Source organism: Camelus ferus, chromosome 12 (assembly GCF_009834535.1).
Source record: "Camelus ferus isolate YT-003-E chromosome 12, BCGSAC_Cfer_1.0, whole genome shotgun sequence".
Classification (NCBI taxonomy): Eukaryota; Metazoa; Chordata; class Mammalia; order Artiodactyla; family Camelidae; genus Camelus; species Camelus ferus.
Window position 1 is genome coordinate 12,495,286 of NC_045707.1, and position 19,415 is coordinate 12,514,700.

Below are 19,415 nucleotides of genomic sequence, written 5' to 3' on the forward strand. Positions count from 1 at the left end.
TACTTTTCTTTCTGTCTTTCTCTCCTTTCCTCCCTCCTCCTTGTTTGGCAAAGTGAAAAAGTTGGCAACCCTTTGTTAGCTTTCCAAATTAAAATACTTACCAGCCTGCAAACTCTGAGTGTCTTGGGACGACCGAGCTGTCCCCTTGAGCAGGTGAGTTGGTGGATTGGATTCTGCATGTGGGATGGGTTCTCAGAAGCCCTTGAGTGTCTCACTCTTCTACAAGGTGGAAATCCTTACTAGGCTTCCTGTTTTATGATTTAAGGGTAAATAAGTAGATGTTAGCTTATTATTTCAGACGACAGAAGTTAGAATAAGTGAGCAACATGATGCTGATTATTTGGGTTTAATTTTGGTTTTATTTGTTGGCCGAGATTTGCTCTCTACTTAGCCTGTGACGGAGTACGTGGGCTGAGTGGCTGTCCCGACCGTGAAGGGACCTCCAGTTGGGGCTGACACGCGGACCCAGTCCACGTCTGCGGTGCTGGTGTCCCTCAGAGCTGCTGCACGGCGGGCCGGGACATCTGCGAGCAGGACTCACACCACCTCCTACCCTCCCTCTGCTGGGGACACCTCACTGTCCTTGGAGGGCCCTCCAGCCTCCCCATGGCTGGCGCTGTCACGTGTTCAGTGTGCACCCTGTTGTGTGTCTGTGTTTCTGCAAATGCATGCTGTTGTTTGGTGTGTGTGTGTGTTTTAAATTAAATAGATGGACCGTATCATGGACCTGATTCCATTTCTTACATTTTCCCGTTTGCCCATCCTTTTGAGACTTGCCATCGAGTTTGCCCTCTACCTGTGCATGACACTCCCCAGGTTCGCTTCCTGTGCTGCCTCCTCGTCCTCATACATGGCCCCCTGGTTTCTTTGGGGTGTCCTGGTGGGAGTGGGTCACGGGGCACGTGGACAGACATGGGTGGTTTCCTGAGCGATGTCACGATGCCTTCGTGTGGCCACCCACCTTCTCTCTGGTTGGGAGTGTATGAGGTCCCTCCTGCCACCTGGCCTGCCAGCACTTCTGATGATCCAGTCAATCCTGCAGGCGTGAATTCATGTATGTATTTAGTTACCTTTTTCAAAGAGTCAGGTTTTAGTTAATCTCACTTTTTAAATTTTCTATTTCGTTGATTCAGGTTATTATAGTTACTCTTTCTTTTTCTTATGTTCTTAAGTTAATTGCTTAGTTTGTTTAGTTTTAATCATTCTCATTTCCTGGCAAGTGTATTTAAAACCATATTCTTTTCTTACTGCTTATGGCTACATCTTACGAATTTTGATATGTAATATTTCCATTATTATTCAGTTGTGAGTATTTCTTTTTTTTAAACATTTTTTATTGAGTTATAGTCATTTTACAGTGTTGTGTCAAATTCCAGTGTAGAGCACAATTTTTCAGTTATACACGAACATACGTATTTTCATTGTTACATTTTTTTTTGCTGTGAAGTTGTGAATATTAATCATTTTTTTAAACTGTGGGTTTTTTAAGGATATGTTTGTCTCAGACAGATAGGATTTCTTTTGACAGTTTTATTAAGATATATTTCATACACCATAAAATTCACTCATTTAAAGTATACAATTCGGTGGGGAGAGCGTAGCTTAGTGGTAGAGTGTGTGTGCTTAGCATCCACAAGGTCCTGGGTTCAATCCCCAGTCCCTCCATTAAATAATAAATAGATAAACGTAATTACCTTCCCCCAAAGTAAAATAAAATATTAAATAAAATAAAGTGTATAGTTTGGAGGAGGAAGGGTATGGCTCAGGGGTAGAGTACATGCTTAGCGTGCACAAGGTCCTGGGTTCAATCCCCAGTACTGCCATTAAAATTAAATAAAAACCTTACGAAAACATGTACAACTCAGTGGATTATAGTGTATTCACAGAGTTGTGCTGCCATTATCATGATCAATTTGAGAACATTTTCATCACCCGCAAAGAACCCTTGTGCCCTTTACCAGTCATTCCCCATCTCCCCCAGCCCTCCCGTCCCCCTGTCCTGGACAGTCACTAACCTGGTTTTCCTCTGTAGGTTTGCTCACTCTGGTCGTTTCACGTAATGGTACCCTGCACCATGTGGTCTTTCATGATCGACTTCTTTCACTTAATATATCTTCCAGGTTCATCCAGCTCTCAGTACATAGCAGTGCTTCACTCTTTGTCATTGCTGAACAATATTACATTGTTTGGTTAGATCACATTTTAAAAATCCATTTTTCCTTTGATGGACATTTGGGTTCTCTCCCTCTTTTGGCTTTTGTGAATAATGCCAGTGGTGGACATTCGTGTCCTGGTTTATGTGTAGACATTTGTCTTCCTCTCTTGAGTGTGCACCTGGGAAAAGAATTGCTGGGTCATGTGGTCACTCCATGTTGGATCATTTGAGGAACTGCCAGACTTTTGCAAAGCAGCTGCACCATTTCACATTCCCACCAGCTTCTCCACGTCTTTGCCAACACTTCTCACTATCACTTTTTATGATTCTATCCATCCTAGTGGCTGTGAGGTTGTACCTCATTGTCGTTTTGACTTACTTGCATTTCTCTGATGGCTGATGGAACTAAGCATTTTTTTCATGTGCTTATTGGCCTCTTGGATATTTTCTTTGGAGAAATATTTATTCAGATCCTTTGCTCATTTTAAAATTTGTCTTTTTATTATTGAGTTGTAAGAGTTCTTTATATATTCCAGATACAAGTCCTTTATCAGATACATGATTTGCAAAAATTTTCTTCTATAAACATTTTCTCCCATTGTGTGGGTTGTCTTTACACTTTCTTGAAGGTGTCATTTAAAACACAAGAACTTTATTTTTGAGGAAGTCCAATTTATATTTTCTTATGTTAATTTTGGTGTCATTCCTAAGAAACTGTTGCCAAATCCAAAGTCATGATTTAGCTGTATTTTTTTCTTCTAAGGATTTTATAGTTTAAGCTCTTAAATTTAGGTCTTTGATCTATTTTGAGTAATTCTTCATATATAGTGTATAGGTAAGGGTCCAAATTTATTCTTTTGCCCACTGACATCGATGGACAGATCTGGACAGTACATTAGTAAAGCAACAGAGATCCTAAGTGACACAATGGAACAGATAGAATTAATTGATATTTTCAGGACATTACATGCAAAAAAACCCAAGATACACTTTTTTCCCCAAATGCATATGGAACATTTCCTAGGGTAGACCACGTACTAGGACACAAAACAAGCCTCAACAAATTTAAGCAGATAGAAATTATTTCAAGCATCTTTTCTGACCACAGCTGTGTGAAACTAGAAGTTAACCACAGAAAGAGAAATAAGAAAAAAAAAAGATTACACGGCGACTAAACAACATGTTACTAAAAAACCAGTAAGTCAAGATGAAATCAAAGAGGAAATTAAAAAAAATCTTCAAATGACAATGAAAACACAACCATACAAAAATCTATGGGATGCAGCAAAAGCAGTCCTAAGAGAGAAATTCATAATGATACAGGCCTTCCTCAAAAAATAAGAAAAATGTCAAATAAATAACCTAACATACCACCTAAATTAGAAAAAGAAGAGCAAACAAAATGTAAAATCAGCAGAAGGAGGGAAATAATAAAGATCAGAGAGGAAATAAATAAAACAGAGATAAAAAACAATAGGAAAAAATAAAAAAACCCAAGAGCTATTTATTTGAAAGGGTAAACAGAATCAGCAAACCTCTGGCCAGGCTCACCAGGAAGAAAGGAGAGAGGACCCAGGTAAACAAAACAAGAGATGAAAGAAGAGAAGTAGCTACTGATACTGCAGAAATACAAGTAAAATTTAAGACTACCACGAACAACTATGTGGAAACAAATTGCACAACCTGAAATAAATGGGCAAGTTTCTAGAAACTTATAGACCACCAACACTGAAACAGGAAAAAATAGATAATTTGAACAGACTAATCACTGGAAGTGAAATGTTATCTGTAATAGAAGAAAACTCCCTGCAAACAAATTCTTCTGTGTGCAGATATCTAATTATTTATTCCAGCATCATATACTGAAAACACTGTTCTAACCCCATTGAATTGTTTTGGCACCCTTGTCAAAAGTCAATTGACTGTAAATGTGTTTTTTTTTTTTCATTTTTCAGCTTTATTAGGTGGAATTGTTACAGTTTAACTGCACATATACAACATATTGCATGTAAATATGTATATACAATATACTGCACATTTTCTTTTTTAGTTTACAGTTATGTACTGATCATTATTTCTGAAAACAGTTTAGAGATATAGGTTTTTAGTGAGTGTTTATTTCTTGGCTCTCAGTTCTGTTCTATCAATCTGTATGTCGTTCCTCATGCCAGAGCCACAGTGTCTTGGTTACTGTAACTTTGTGGTAAATTTTGAAATTGGGAAGTCCTCCAACTCTGTTCCTTTTCAAGACTGTTTTGTCTGTTCTGGATCTCTTACATTCCCAGATGGACTTTAGCATCAGCTTGTTGATTGACATAGGATTTTTAGAAACTATCCTTGAGATATTAATTTCTGTGTTGTGTTGGGGAACACAGTCTGCAAGATGAAGGTCTTTTGGAGTATATTGAGGCTTCCTTTTTTGATTTAGTGTGTGGTTTATATTTGTAAATATTACTTGGTGTGTTCAAAAAGAATTTGGATACTTTGTCCTTGGGTGTAAATTTTGTGTTTCTTTAATAGTTTGAGCTTATTAATAGTATTCACATTTTAAAAGCTGCAACTGTAAGAAATAATACAGAGAGATTCCATTATACACTTTGTCCAGTTTCCCACTGTGGTGACATTTTGCAAAATTATAGTGAAATATCACATTGAGGAATTGACATTGGTATAGTCCACTGGTCTCATTTACAGTCCTTAGAGTTATTTGTATGGTATGTGTGGGTGCTTAGTTCTGTACAGTTTGCCATCTGAGTAGGTTCTGGATCTACTACCATAGTCGAAATGCTGAGCGGTTCCAAAGCCACGGGGATTCTTGTGTTGCTCTTTAATGACCCCACTCGTGTCCCTCCCTCCACTTACCCCTTCCTGATCCCTGACCAGTGGCAGCCACTAGTTTGTCCCCCATTTCTAAAATTCTCTCATTTCAAAGACGTTCTGTATAAATGGAATCATACAGTATGTAACCTTTTGGGATGGACTTCTTTTGCTCAGCAGTAATTCCCTGGAGACTCATTCAAGTTGTTGCAGGTATCGATGGTTTGTTCTTTCTGCTGCTGAGTGGTATTCCATCATATGGTTGGACCACGGTTTAAGCACTCATCTGGACTGATTCCAGTTTTTGACTATGACAAGTTAAGCTGCTGTGAGCATCCATGTGCAGGATTTTGTTTGAACTTAAGTTTTTTTTCTCTCTCTAGGATAAGTGCCCAGGGCCAATGCAGTTTTCACTTTTGGATTTCTGTCGGTTGCTGCAGTAAAGGTTATAGAGGTTGAACAGGACTGTGAGTGCATCTGTGTCTTGTCCTGTTGTCTCTTTTACCTGTATTACATTCCTCTTTGCCTCTAATTTTGTCTTAACTTTTAGTTTGTCAGATGTTAAGATTGTAGCTCAGATTTCTTTTGGTTCACATTTGCCTTGTGTATGTTTTTCAGTCTTTCTGTTTCTACCTGTCTCAGTTTTTAAAGTATGTTTTTTGCAGTAAACAAATTGTTGGGATACTGGGCTTATATAAAATTCAATCTGAAAAATATTTTTATTGATTAGTTTATCCCATATACAATTATTGAAATTATTATGTTAGTGCTAATTTAGATATTCAGTTTTTTTAGTGACATTTGTTAAAAAGGATTATACTTTCCCCATTGAATTGCTTTGCTACATTTATTGAAAGTCAGTAGACCATTGTTCACAGCAGCACTGTTTGCAATAGCCAAGACATGGAAGCAACCTAAATGTCCATCAATAGATGAATGGATAAAGAAGTTGTGGTATATATAGACAATAGAATACTACTCAGCCATAAAAATAATAAAATAATGCCATTTGCAGTAACATGGATGGGCCTAAAGATTATCATATTAAGTGAAGTGAGAGAAAAAAATACCATATGATATCACATATATGTAGAATCTAAAAAAATGACACAAATGAACTTATTTACAAAACAGAAACAGACTTAAAGACATAGAAAATAAATTTATAGTTACCACAGGGGAAGAGGGGGGTGGGGAGGGATAAATTGGGAGTTCAGTATTTGCAGATACTAACTACTATATATAAAATAGATAAACAACAAGGCCCTACTGTACAGCATGGGGAGCTACGTTCAATATCTTGTGATAGCCTGTAATGAAAAAGAATACGAAAAGGAATATATATGTATAATTGAATCACTATGCTGTACACCAGAAACTAACACTACATTGTAAACTGACTATACTTCAATAAGAAAATTTTTTTGAGAAGTAAAAAATATTAGAACTTAAAAAAAAAAAGAAAGTCAATTGACCATATATATGTTGGTCTATTTCTGGACTCCTCTGTTTTGTTCTGATGAATCACCAGAACCACACTGTTTTGATTAATCTCACTTTATAGTAAGTCTTGAAATCAGTGGTGTTGGTACTCCAATTTTGTTCTTCCTTTTCAAAATTGCTTTGGCTATTCTAGATTTTTTTCATTTCCATATACATTTTATTAAAAAATTTTTTAAGTTAAAATTATATCACTTATATTAAAAAATGTAAGTGATATATGATATTTGGCTTTCTCTGTCTGACTTACTTCACTTAATATGACAATCTCTGGGTCCACCCATGTTGTAGCAAATGGCATTATTTTATTCTTTGTTATGACTGAGTAGTGTTCCATTGTATAAACATACCACATCTTCTTTATCCATTCATCTATCGATGGATACTTAAGTTGCTTCCATGACTTGGCAATTGTGAATATGAACATTGGGGTGGATGTATCTTTTTGAATTAGTGTTTTCATCTTTTCCGGATATCTTCCTTGGAGGGGGATTGCTGGATCATGTGGTAATTCTATTTTTAGTTTTTAAAAGACCCTCTATACTGTTCTCCACAGTGGCTGCACCAATTTACATTCCCACCAGCAGTGGAGGAGGGTTCCCTTTTCTCCACACCCTCTCCAGCATTTATTATTCGTAGACTTTTTGTTGATGGCCATTCTGACTGGTGTAAGATGATACTTCACTGTAGTTTTGATTTGCATTTCTCTAATAGTTAGCGATGTTGAGCATCTTTTCAACCTGTTGGCCATCTGTATGTCGTCTTCTTTCTGTTTAGCTCTTCTGCCTATTTATTGATTGGATTGTTTGTTTTTTTTTACGTTGAGCTGTATGAGTTGTTTGTATATTTTGGAAATTAAGCCCTTGTCAGTCGCATTCTTTGCAAATATTTTCTCCCATTCCATAGATGGTCTTTTCATTTTGCTTGTGGTTTCCTTTGCTGTGCAAAAACTTGTAAGTTTGATTAGGTCCCATTAAAAAATGTTTTTTGCTTTTATTTGTTTTGCCTTGGGAGACTAATGTAAGAAATCATTCCTATGATTTATGTCGGAGAATGTTTTGCCTATATTCTCTTTTAGGAATTTTGTGGTGTCATGTCATATATTTAAGTTGTTAGGCTATTTTGAGTTACTTTTTGTGTATGGTGTAAGGGAGTGTTCTAGCTTCATTGTTTTAAATGCTGCTGTCCAGCTTTCCCAACACCATTTGCTGAAGAGACTGCCTTTTCTCCATTGTATATTCTTGCCTCCTTTGTTGAAGATTAGTTGACTGTAGGTGTGTGGGTTTATTTCTGGACTCTCTAGTCTGTTCCACTGATCCGTCTATATACATTTAAGTGTCATCTTGTCAATTTCTGTTTTTAAAAATCTGCTGGGATTTGTTTGGGATTGTATTGGATAAATAGACCAGTTTAAGGAAAACTAACATCTTAACGATACTGCATTTTCCAATCTATGAATATAGTATATCTCCCCATTTATTTAAGTCTTCTTTGATTTCTCTCAGCAATGTTTTGTAGTTTTCAGTTTGCAGGTCTTGCACATATTTTATTAAATTATCCTGAAATATTTCATGTTTCTGAGTGTTATTGTAAGCAGAATTAAAAATTTTTTTTCCCAGTTTTTCATTCCTAATATAGAAAAGTACGATTATTAACCTTATAAACTGGTTAGCTTGCTAAATTCACTCCTTAATTCTAGTAGCTTTTTCCCTTATCTTCAGCATTTCTGTGTCCATAATTGTGTCACCTGTGAGTAAAGACAATTTTAGTTATTCTTTTTCAGTTTGTATGTATTTTGTTTCTTTTTTTTGCCTGATAGTGCTACCTGGGATGTTCACTGCAGTCTTGAATAGGAGTGGCTCGAGTCCTCTTGTTCCAGTCTTGGGAGGAAAGCATTCAGCTTTGTCACCACCAAGTGTCCTGATAGTTGTAGGTTTTTTAGTGGGTGCTCTTTATAAGATTTAGGAAGTTCCCTTCCATTCCTAATTTGTTGAGAGTTTTTATCATGAAAGTGTGTTGTATTTTGATAAATATTCAGACTCAACCATATTAAATGTAAATGATCCAGATACTTCAATTAAAAGGCAGAGAATAACAGGATAACAAAGGAAGACTATATCAATCATGTGCCGTTTAGAAAAGAAACACTTTAAATATAAAGATACAAATAGATTGAAAGTAAAAGGATGTTAAAGGGGATACCAAACATGAACCACAAGAATGACATGCTGTATTAATGTCAGACAAGGCAGAGTTCAAGACACCCTATGTTGCCAGAGAGAATAAGGGACAGTTCAAAGTGATCAAAGAGGCACTTCATCAAGAAGACTCACCAACCCTAAATATAAATACACATACATAATAAAAGGAATTCAAAATGCATGAAGCAAAAACTTACAGAGTCAAAAGAAGAAATAAATAAGACCACAGTTAGAGTTGGAAATTACAACCCTCCCTTCTTATTTGTTGGTGGAACAAGTGGACACCTAATCAGTGAGGGTGTAGAAGACTTGAATAACATTACCAGACAACGGGACTTAATGCCCTGTGCAGCAGCAGCATAATGAAAATGGTTTTCTGGCACACATGCCACTTCCACCAAGATGGACCAAGTCATATGTAAGGCCGGCCATGGTGGGGAGATTCAGCCCACTGCTTGGTTTTGTGCAGCTTGAAGACAGAATAGTTTTTATGTTTTTAAAGACACATTAAGAAGAAGGAGGAAAAGAGGAAGAAAAGGAACATCTAGTGGAGACCCTATGTGGCCTACTAAGCTGAAAACAATGACTGTTAGCTCTTTAAAAGAAAAAATATATTGACCCCCTGTGCCACACATAAAACAAATACCAATAAGTTAAAAAAAAATGAAATCATACAACCCTGCTCTCAGACCACAACAAAAATTAGATCTCAGTAACTAAGATATTTAGAAAATCCTTAAATAATTAGAAAATTAAACATTATACTTCTCAATAATGTATACATCAAAGAAAAAAAATCACAAAGGAAATTAGAAATGTCTTGAATTCAATGAATAATGGAAACATCAAAATCTGTAAAGCAGTGCTTTGCAGGAAGATTTATAGCTATAAATGCTTATATTACAAAAAAGGAAAGGTCTAAAAATCCGCTAAGTTTCTACCTCAAGAAGCTAGAAACAGAGAAAATTATACAATAGGAAAGAAACGAAAAAGACAGGAGGAATCAGTGAAATAGAACATAGGCAGATAATAGAGGAAAAACCCCAAAAAATGGTTCCTCAAAAGACCGATAGCATTAATAAACCTTTAGTTGTGCTTATGAAGGAAACGGGGAGGGGGGACAGACGTCTGTACTGATATGTAGGGATGAAGAGGGGGATGTTACTATAGACCTTACCTGGCAGTGAGAGAATAACAAGGTGGGTGTTCCGAACAACTTCATGCCGATCCTGTAATCAATTTAGATAGAATGGTTAAGTTCCTTCAGCAGTGTGAATTACCAAAACGGAAACAAGTAGAAATCGAAAATACCTGTTAAAGAAATGGAATTCATAATTTGAAACATGACCAAAGAGACCTTTAGAGGCTTGGCTTCACTGGTGAGCCCTGGTGAGCAGACATTTTAGGAAAAAGTGATGCCAGTCCCGAGTGAGTGCAGAGCTGGGGGCGGAGGGGCGTCCCCAGCACCCTTGCCTTTCTTGAGAGCAGCACTCTCGACGAGTCAGGGCGGACAGAGGCCTTGCGAGGGGAGAGCATGGGGACCAGTATGGCCATTAGCTACTCCCCCACTGCCTTTTTTTTTTTTTTTAACTTTTAACCCGTATCTTTATATTTCAAGTAAGCTTTTTATACTTAGCATATAGTTAGTTCTTGCTTTTTAAAATCTAGTCTGACCATTTCTGTCTTTAATTGAAGTTATTAATCCAATTGCGTTTACTTCACTTGTTGATGTGGTCGAGTTTACGTCTGGTAGTTTGCTGCTTTTTTCCATTTGTCCCATCTGTTTCTGTTGCTTATTTCCCTTTTTTTTTCCCCTTGGTCTTCTTTTGGATTAATCCAGTTCTTTTCTAGGATCCTGCTAGAAAACCGTGTCCCATTTGGTTGATGGGATCTTGTAGTCCACCCAGCCACTCACCCCTCTGGCTGAAAAAAGGATGCATAGAAACTACCTCTGACTGCCCTGTCTTGCAGGTTCTTGTTTGGAGAAAAAAAAAAAATGCTTTGGCAGGGTGGGGGTCTCCCTCTGGTTCTTCTCTCTCCCTAGATTGTATGCTATCCAAGTGTTTTGCATCATTCTGTAGGGCATTTAGGAGAGGGGGGGCATCTGATGTGTGTGTGTGGGGGGACAGCCATCTCTTCCTGAAGGCACGTCTAGTAATCATTACTTCTGGTCCCCAAAGTCTGTTACTGCAACCTGCAAGTCTCCATCTACACTCTTCACAAGAGAAACAAGGGAAATATTAGGACCTGGACTGGAAGCCGAGTGCCTGTCAATCTGTGGACTCCCTTGCACTGCAAGTCCCTGTGGCTCCCGTTGGAGTCTGCCAGGCCAGCAGAAGGACTGAGCCCAAGAGTGTGCTGGAGGGGCAAGGCAAAGAGTGATACAAATCCCTGTGATGAAGGCGGGGTCAGGGGGGCAGTGGGAAGTGCCCAGAGAACCTGGAAGGCAGGTTGGGAGAAGGAGCCTTGTGGGTGGTGGACATTTGAAGCCAGTGCAGGTTTTAAAACCCAGGTGAGGGGGATGTGAAAATACCTGTGTTTTGGAAAAGTGAGTTTGATGCAGTAAAGACAGGAGGTTGTGGAGGGCGTGTCCAGACGGCCAAGAGGCCTGTGTTGGGGGCTCCTGGGTTGCTGGGCTTCACACACGGACAATCTGGGGGCTTCCCACGTGCATGGAGTCTTACTCTTCTGAATAAAAATATTAGATCAGTTAAATCCCATCTACGATTAATCATGGTTTTGCAAGCAGTGATTCATAGAACAGTGAAAAGATTCATAATCTCAAAATTCAGGCTTTACATTGTTAAAGATACAGGCTTTGTATTTTTCATTCTGCACTGCAGCAACCTAGGCCCCCAGACTGACGTGGACTTACTGAATGGGGCAGACTTTGTGCGGTCCAGGCAAAGACAGCAAGGCCTGCAGGGGTGGTGGGACGTGGAGGAAGGGCCGGTCAGTCGTGATTTCTCAGGTAGCTGTGGCAAGGCCTCGTGCCCAGTGTGTGTGTGTGTGTGTGTGTGGCCTCAGGTGTAGCCCTGGCTCTCGCAGCAAGGTGGAGTGTGAAAGGAGATGCCAGGTAGGTGGGGGCGGCAGAGGTGCGGAGGGTCGGGCAGAGGGAGCTGCTCTGAGTTTGGCTTGTTGAGGCTGTGTCTGGGAGCTGTGCCAGGATCTTCATGAGACGGCCCCGCAGGGGCAGCCAAGAGAGCAGGCAGAGAAGAGGTGGGAGAACAGGAGTCAGGAGGTGCCATCCTCACGCGGGGCCACATTGGGCCAGCCCTGGGGGATCTGGACCCAGAATGGATAGGAGCCTGGGTGGAGCCGAGGCCATGGCCTTTGTTGGGGTTTCCCTGTGAAGGGCACCGCTGGGCAGGGTGAGCAGCAGAGGGACAACGGGGATAATCTCGACGCCTCTGAGCTGTACGGGGCAGGCCCCGGTTGCCTGGCCCCAGCTGCAGGATGCTGAAGGCAGGAGCACATGGTCCCCTGGCGAGTGCGGCCCTGGAGGGCAACCTGCAGGTCACAGGCGTGCTTCCGGGGACCCTGTGTTGTCGCTAGAGTTGGCTGCTCAGGAGGGGCAGCCTCTCCCCAACCAGAAAGATTTTTAAAGCTGTCAAAACATAAAATGCAAAAAATTAAAAATATGTATGAGACAGAGACATCTGGGGACAGATGTCCAGTGTTCACTCAGGAGGGGACTGGACACTGGGGAAGTGGTTTATAAGTCATTAAATTTTCTGGGGTGGAGGGGCATCCTCAGTCTGCCAGGCAGGAGGTAGGGATGTGTTGGCCTAAGGGAGCCAAGGTGAGTGAGAGCACTGGGGGCCTGTCGGTCTCAGGCTGGGGCGGCGGTGGGAGTCCCAGGGGAAGTGAGAGGAGGCAGCAGGTTCTGAGATGCAGGCGCGGGATGTCCCTGCTGACTTCGGAGCCCGAGCACAGACATATGGGGGAGCAGCCTCTCTGGCCCAGGCCCAGGCCCTGGGTGGGCTGCAAGACTCTGGGCGGGTTGTGCGGCAGATTCACACAGGGAGCGGACGTGACCCTCTTGTCTGCTTGCAGCTCTGTGGCTGTCACCATGTTCTGGAAGTTTGACTTGAACACCACGTCCCACGTTGACAAGCTGCTGGATAAGGAAGACGTGACGCTGCAGGAGTTGTTGGATGGGGATGACGTCCTGCAGGAGTGCAAGGCCCAGAACCGGAAGCTGCTGGACTTCCTGTGCCGGCAGCAGTGCATGGAGGAGCTGGTGAACCTTGTCACGCAGGACCCGGCCCTGGACATGGAAGAGAAGGTCCGCTTCAAGTATGTACTGAGGCGCTGAGCGGCCGGAGCTGGGCAGTGCTCCCGGGAGGCGGTGGGCAGTGTTTGAGGATGGCCAGAGCCAGGCTTTCTGACAGAGGAGCCAACCTTAAATGATTCCCCCACCTGAGAAGTGAGAAGGCTCTCCGGTGGGGTTTGTTTTTTGTGCTCTCCTGGGTATAGTGTCTCGTTCTGGTTAACACAGTGAGTAGCGCTGTGCGGTGGAGGGTTGGGGTGAGTATGTGCTGGAAGGAGACTGGTCCCCTGACGGAGAGGCAGACGGGCTGCGTCGGCCTGGCTAGGTGGGGCGGCACCACCAGCAGGAGGCAGGCCCAGCCTGCTGAAGCGGCCAGGGCCCAGGACAGGTGGCATCTGACCGCTCGATGCTTCACTCTGGGTGGGGTCTTGGGCCCACAGGAAGTATGCTGTGTCATAGGTGGTACTGACCGTTCACAAAGTTTTTCCTAAAATGTTCCATTTGACAGTTGGCTTGGATGTTAGGAGATAATAGGAGGGATGGAGTGGGGGCTTGAGGGTGAGGACAGAAGAGTGTGAGCAGACAGGGGCCTTGGGTGACACGGAGGACCAAGCAGACCCAGCCTCCGGCTCTGAGGGTGCCACTCTGGGCCAAGCAGGTTCTGGAAAGCGGCGGGGCTGAGGGCTAGTGACTCAGGGAATTGGGGTGGACAGGCTGCTCTCATCTGCTCACGTGTCCCACAGGGGGTCAGTGTGTAGGGCAAAGCATAGGGTTGGCAGACTGTGTCCTGAGGTCACATCCTATTTTGGTGTATCTCGCAAGCTGAGAATGGTTTTACATTTTTAAATGGTTGAAAAAAATCAAAAGAATGATTTTTTGTTAAACATGAAAATGACAGAATTCAGCAGTTTGTTGTCCACCAGGAAAGTCACGTTGGACACACTCACACTGACCCGTTGGTGATGACAACATGGACCTTCTAAAATACTCTCTGGCTCTTTGCCAGAAGTCTTTGCCGACTTAGGAGGAAAATAAAGCAGGATAGGGCCACAGTGGGTCAGGACTGCAGTCAGGGTGGCCTGCTGCCTGCTGGGGAGGAGAGCCCGGGAAGAGGCGGGCCAGGCTTTGGGAGGAGCCGGCTTGGGGCCGTGGTGACCCTCTGTGACGGGTCAGAGGCTGTCGTCCGTGGGGTGCCCTGCCAGCCTCTCTTGTCTCAGCATCACCTTTAATGGCCCCTGTTCCTTTCGGTCTCTCACCCTCAGGTGTGTCCTGCCTGGTGACCAGTTCAAGGGTCTCCCTGTCTAGACTAGGGTCTGGTGGCTGCTCTTGGGGAGGGGAGCTGGGGCTGCATGTTGTGGTTGTGGGCAGAGGGAGCGTCGCGCAGTCTGGCAGCAAGGAGGGTTTGACAGCCCGGGTGTGGGCGATGCTGGCAGTCAGTTGGTGCAAACCAAGCACGCGTGGCGGTGAGGAGACCGTTGCTGGAGAGGGGCGCACGTAAGCAGGCAGACGCAGCAGTGCCCGCGTGTTCACGCAAGGGCAGCGCTCGTGTGGGTTGGTCTAAACGCTGTGGCAGGATTCTACGGAGAGAGCGGGAATGAGCAGCAGGGTGCAGGGGCAGCTGGCGTGAGGGAGACCTCATCATCCCCCTGGGGACGCCAGTCTGCGGTGTCTGATACTGCTGAGTGAGGAAGCACGTGTGTGTTTTACCCAGAAACGTGGTGGTCAGTGGGAGAGAAAGCTGCTGAGGGACTGGTGGCTGTCTCTGGACTGTGACTTGGGAGTGAAAAGGGGCCTCTTCCTCACCAGCCCTGTACATATCACCTGTGCAACGAAAGTAAGAATTAAAATACTTTAATTTAGAAATCAATTTACTTTTATTGAAAATTAATTTACTTTTAAGTAAAATTAAATCAGGCATTCCTTTTTGAGAAAAGGAATAATCGGCTGGGTGGAGGGAGGAGGCGGTAGCTGAGGAAGAAGTGGGGTCATGGTGACTTTCAGAGATGCAGAGACCAGGAGCGGCCGACCCAGAGGTCAGGTTGTCTCGGCTTCGAGCGGGGGCAGGGGTCTGTGTCAAGCTCTCATCTCTGACGGTGGGGTGTGCCGGCCCCCTCTGCCCTGTGCAGGAGCAGCTGTGCTTCAGGGACCAGTGCCTGGGCTCCTCCAGCGGCCCTCATGCCTCTGAGGGGAAGCTTTTGCTCGCGGACCTGGTGAGCACCTCAGCTGGTGTGGCTTCACCCTTGGGGCTGCCGGCCATTATGGAGGGACTTCCCCAAAGTGGGGAAAGCGCCCGCGCCATGCAGGTCAGAGGGAAGCTGCCCTGAGTCATTTGAGCTCGAGCAGCACACACGGTTCCTGCTAAAGCCGAGGCTACTCCCTGCAGGGGAGGACTCTGTGGAGAGTCCTAGACTGGGAGCTGGCCACCTGGTCCAGCCCTGAGAACCCTAATGATGCTTCTGGCCTTTTTCTTGTGGTTCCTGTACAGTTTGCCTGCTGAGTTCACGACCATTTGAGAAATAAGACAAAAGAGCCAGCAGCTGATGCCAAGATCCCACTTGTGTTAACGTATGCAGCGCTGTGGGGGGTGTTGGTTATAGCCCTGTGTGGAGGGCTTCCTCCTCCCAAGTCCCAGAGGTAGAGCTGATCACCTAGTGGGAGCAGTGCTGGGTCAGGGCAGGCCCCCAGGAGGGCCCCACCAGAAAACCCTTGCCTGCCCTACTAAGGGGCCGAGCAGAAAGAGGATTGCTAAGCCCAGCTGCCAGATGAGCCCCTGGGGAGCAGTGGTGTCAGGAAGGGAAGGGGCTCTCCACCGTTACAGTTCCTGGACCCTCCATCCTCGCCTCGCCCTGACAGTTCCCGTGTCCACCGGGATTTCTTCTTCCTCGTCTTTGTTTCCTTTCCCTGGTGAGTAGAAGTCCCGAGCAGCTTCCTGAGAAGGGGTGTGTGGGCGGCAGTTGTGGGGCTCGGGCCTGTCTGAGTGCATGTCCCCTTCCTGCTTGTTCTCATCTCCCTCTGGCTTTCAGTCCCGACCGGACACAGTTCTCCGGTGATTTTGAAGACTCCATAGATGTCTTCCAGCTCCTGGTTCCAGCCCCGTGGCTGACCAGTCTCACGTAGCTTTCCTCGGGCATTTAGGGCCTTGTCTTGCCCTGTTGTTCTGGGACCTCCTGGCAGTGTGACATGTTCCCTGGGTCAGGACAGGGGCCGCTCAGGGGCACCCACAACCCAGGAGAGGTTTTGGTCAGAGAGTTTGGGAGAAAGTAGTATAAATGAGCGCAAAACTGAGCAAACGGAACGGAGGGGGGGCTGGAAGTCTTCCTGCACCAGCGCCTCCACCTGCCTCGTGCCCGTGGTCTCAGCCAGGCCCCTCGGGAGCTGTGTGTCCGGTTCTCCTCGCCCCGCCCGAGGCAAGAGACTTGCCACCACCACTCCCTGCCTTCCAAGTTCATCTCCGCCTCGAACAGTGCAGAGAAGGAGACAGACAGACCCGCGTGTTCCGTCAGCCACAAGGAACCGAACGTCTGCCCCCTGTGCGCACTGTGCACCCTGTCAAAGCACTTCCTGTTGGTGAGATGCCGAGGCAGGTCTCAGTCCCTCCAGCTGGGTGCAGCCTTCGCTAGGTAACAGCAGTGCCTGGTGGCTCAGCGGGCCACACGCGGGCACATGTGAGTGCGCGTGCCTGCGTGTGTGCGTGTGCGCACACATGCTCAGGAGACAGGATGGGGCCTTTCTGTGTGCTCTGGAAAAGCTTCCCATGCTTTTCTCTGGAGCTTGCCTCTCCCTGTTGTCCTGTTGTTTGGAGCCTGGTGGACATCTCCCCGCCCATGTTGTGGGGGCCCTATTTGGCCTTCCATGTGCACTCTGAGAAGGCTCTCCGGCCTCCGCCCCTGGCGGCTGTGCCCTCTCTGCCCTGCCGGTCACCGCGGTGCATGTCCGTGGTGCAGAGCTGCCCCGTCCAATCCTTGTAACAATCCTGTGAGGTGGGCGCTGGCCACACCTCTGTCTGGGCCTCTTTGTGAAGTTGGCAGGTCCCTCACACCTGGCTGCCCACTCGGCACTGTTTCTCTGAGCTCCAGGAGGCACTTTCTTCTCTGGGCTGATGAGGAACACCTGTTTCCTCCCCGCCACATGCGGTCGACTGCCCCGCTCCACCAGCTGTTTCCTCTAGAGTCTCGCAAATCCAGGCCGCCCAGCTGGTCCGCAGTGACCACCATCATTTGTGCTCGTGCTGGGGTCCGTGTTGGTGGCTCGTTGAGGCGACCTTCATCTAGGGCTCACTGTGCCGGGCGCTGGGGGTGCACTCGAACCTCCACGTTCAGATGCGGACTCCCAGACACACAGAGGGCAGGTCATGTGCCCAAGGCTGCACAGCATGTCCCTGTCGTGCTGGTCTGCCCTGCAGGACACTCTCCCAGGTTCCTGCCTGCTCGGCGCTGGATGCCCTCGCCTGTGCCCCCAGATGTGCTGCATGTGGCAGCAGGCATTGTCACTGCTCCGCTGTGGGGCTCTGTCAGGGGCCATACAGGGAGCACAGTGGTACAGGGTTACATGTAATGGGATGAGGGTTACTTAGTATCTGGTCATTTTTTTCAAGTGAATCATAAATGATTTACATATATTGGTGTTTCTTTTTTTTCTTTTTTTGGTGGGGGAGGTAATTAGATTTACTTATTTATTTATTCTTAGAGGAAGTACTGGGGATTGAACCCAGGACCTCATGCATACTAGGCATGCGCTCTACCACTTGAGCTACACCCTCCCCCCCATATTGGTGTTTCTTAGCAATAACTTGCCTGCAAAACACCTCAGAACTGGGGCTGCTTTGTAAGCTGCTGCTGTGACATCTCATCAGTCTGGGAACAAGCTGGGTCTGTGCTTGGTGCTGTTAGTGCAGGAGGGGCATGGAGGAGGGAGGACAGAGGACCAGAGATAGGAGACCCTGGAAGATGAGGAAAGGTCCTGTAGAGGGTGGAGATAGGGCCAGTACCTATAGGATGTCAGACAGAGGCCAGGATGTGAGGGGCCTGGAACAGGTACGACGTGAAAGCTGTCGAGCTCCAGTTAGTCAGAAATGCCGTTTTGTCACAGGATAAGCATTTTCAGTCTGCTCCAAGAATATCTATGTTCTTGCCCGTGGACCTGCTTCCTAAGAGGCAGATTATTTAAGTAGCTTCCTGACAGTTGGAGAAGTCTAATTTCACCTCCAGTTGCTTGCCCTGTGCCCCTCTAGGTACCCAAACATGGCCTGCGAGCTGCTGACGTGCGACGTGCCACAGATCAATGACCGGCTGGGAGGGGACGAGGCTTTGCTGAACCTTCTTTACAGCTTCTTGGACCGCGAGCCGCCCCTCAATCCTCTGCTCGCCAGTTTTTTCAGCAAGACCATTGGCAATCTAATTGCAAGAAAAACTGAACAGGTGATCGTCTGCCAAGTCCACGTGGTTTGGGAGGGCTGGCGTGGATGGTGCTGACACATCTTGGTGACAGCCGTTGCTCTGTGACCCATGTCGTTAGGTTGTGGGGCGCAGAGATCTGCCTCTTCTGTGGGACACACATGGAGCAGGCTGGGCTACTGCTCTGTGAATTAGAATTTGGTTAAGAAAGTGGCTTCCCAAGAGACAGCTCTGCTGACTGGCTGTGGAGTAAGCAGCACTCCTGCCATCCCCGGGAGCTGCGCAGGGCCCCAGACCAGGGCAGCTTGTGCGGCTGCTGACCCGTCACAGGCACGCATCGTGCCAGGACCTCGAATGCCTCTGCTGCATCTGTGTGGGTGGCCGGTGTCTGTGTGTCTAGGGCACTTACTGTTTCAAAGCAAGTAAAAGGAAACTTGTAGCAAGAGGTCTCTGTAAAGTAGTGGGTGGATCCAGCTGGAGCACGGTCTTCCTGGAGGCCTCACATCACCCTGAGCACTGTGTTGAGAAGGCCGTCCTTCCTCGGTTCCTTTGCAGTGTCCCTCATGCCGCAGATGAGCAGTTTGACCTGCTTGTGTCCGTTTCTGTTCTGTTGTCCTGCTTGTGCTCACCAGCATGGCTTAACCGCTGTAGCTTTATGAGTTTTGATATTTGATAGAGTTAGGCTTCTCACTTTGTTTTTCTTTAAGATTGTTTCTTACTGTTCTTTGCCTTTGGCATTATTTTAGAACGAGTGTGTCTCCTCTGCCCCCCAAAAAGCCTGTGGAAAGTCTGATTAGGCTTGCATTGTCTATAGACTGGGGTTGACAGATTGTGGTCCACAGGCCAAAGCTGTCCTGCCGCTTGTTTTTGTAAATGAAATTTTACTGAAAGTCAGTTGCTCCCATTTATTTGCACATTGTCTGTGGCTGGTTTTGTGCTATAGCAGAAGCTGAGTAGTTAGGGCTTCTTTAATTTCTCTCAGTAATGTAGTTCTCTGGGTAGTGGTCTTACATGATTTTCATCATATTTATTCTTAAGTAGTTGATGTGTTCCTGTTACTCTAAACAGTATCTTTT

General features: G+C 45.5%; 1 protein-coding gene across 13 annotated transcripts in view; it reads left to right on the forward strand.

Moving 5' to 3' along the window:
• PPP6R2 (protein phosphatase 6 regulatory subunit 2) overlaps nt 1-19,415 on the forward strand; it is a 68,314-nt gene that overhangs the window by 25,450 nt on the left and 23,449 nt on the right. For 3 of the 13 annotated variants that reach the window (XM_032492614.1, XM_032492618.1, XM_032492621.1), the window contains exons 3-4: nt 12,730-12,972; nt 18,177-18,363. In XM_032492614.1, coding sequence (XP_032348505.1) covers nt 12,746-12,972; nt 18,177-18,363 — 414 coding nt within the window. In that variant the 5' untranslated portion in view covers nt 12,730-12,745. Of the gene's footprint in view, nt 1-12,729; nt 12,973-15,236; nt 15,851-16,277; nt 16,527-18,153; nt 18,364-19,415 lie in introns of those variants that run through there. The other 10 variants (XM_032492613.1, XM_032492615.1, XM_032492608.1 and 7 more) reach the window with 9 other exon arrangements.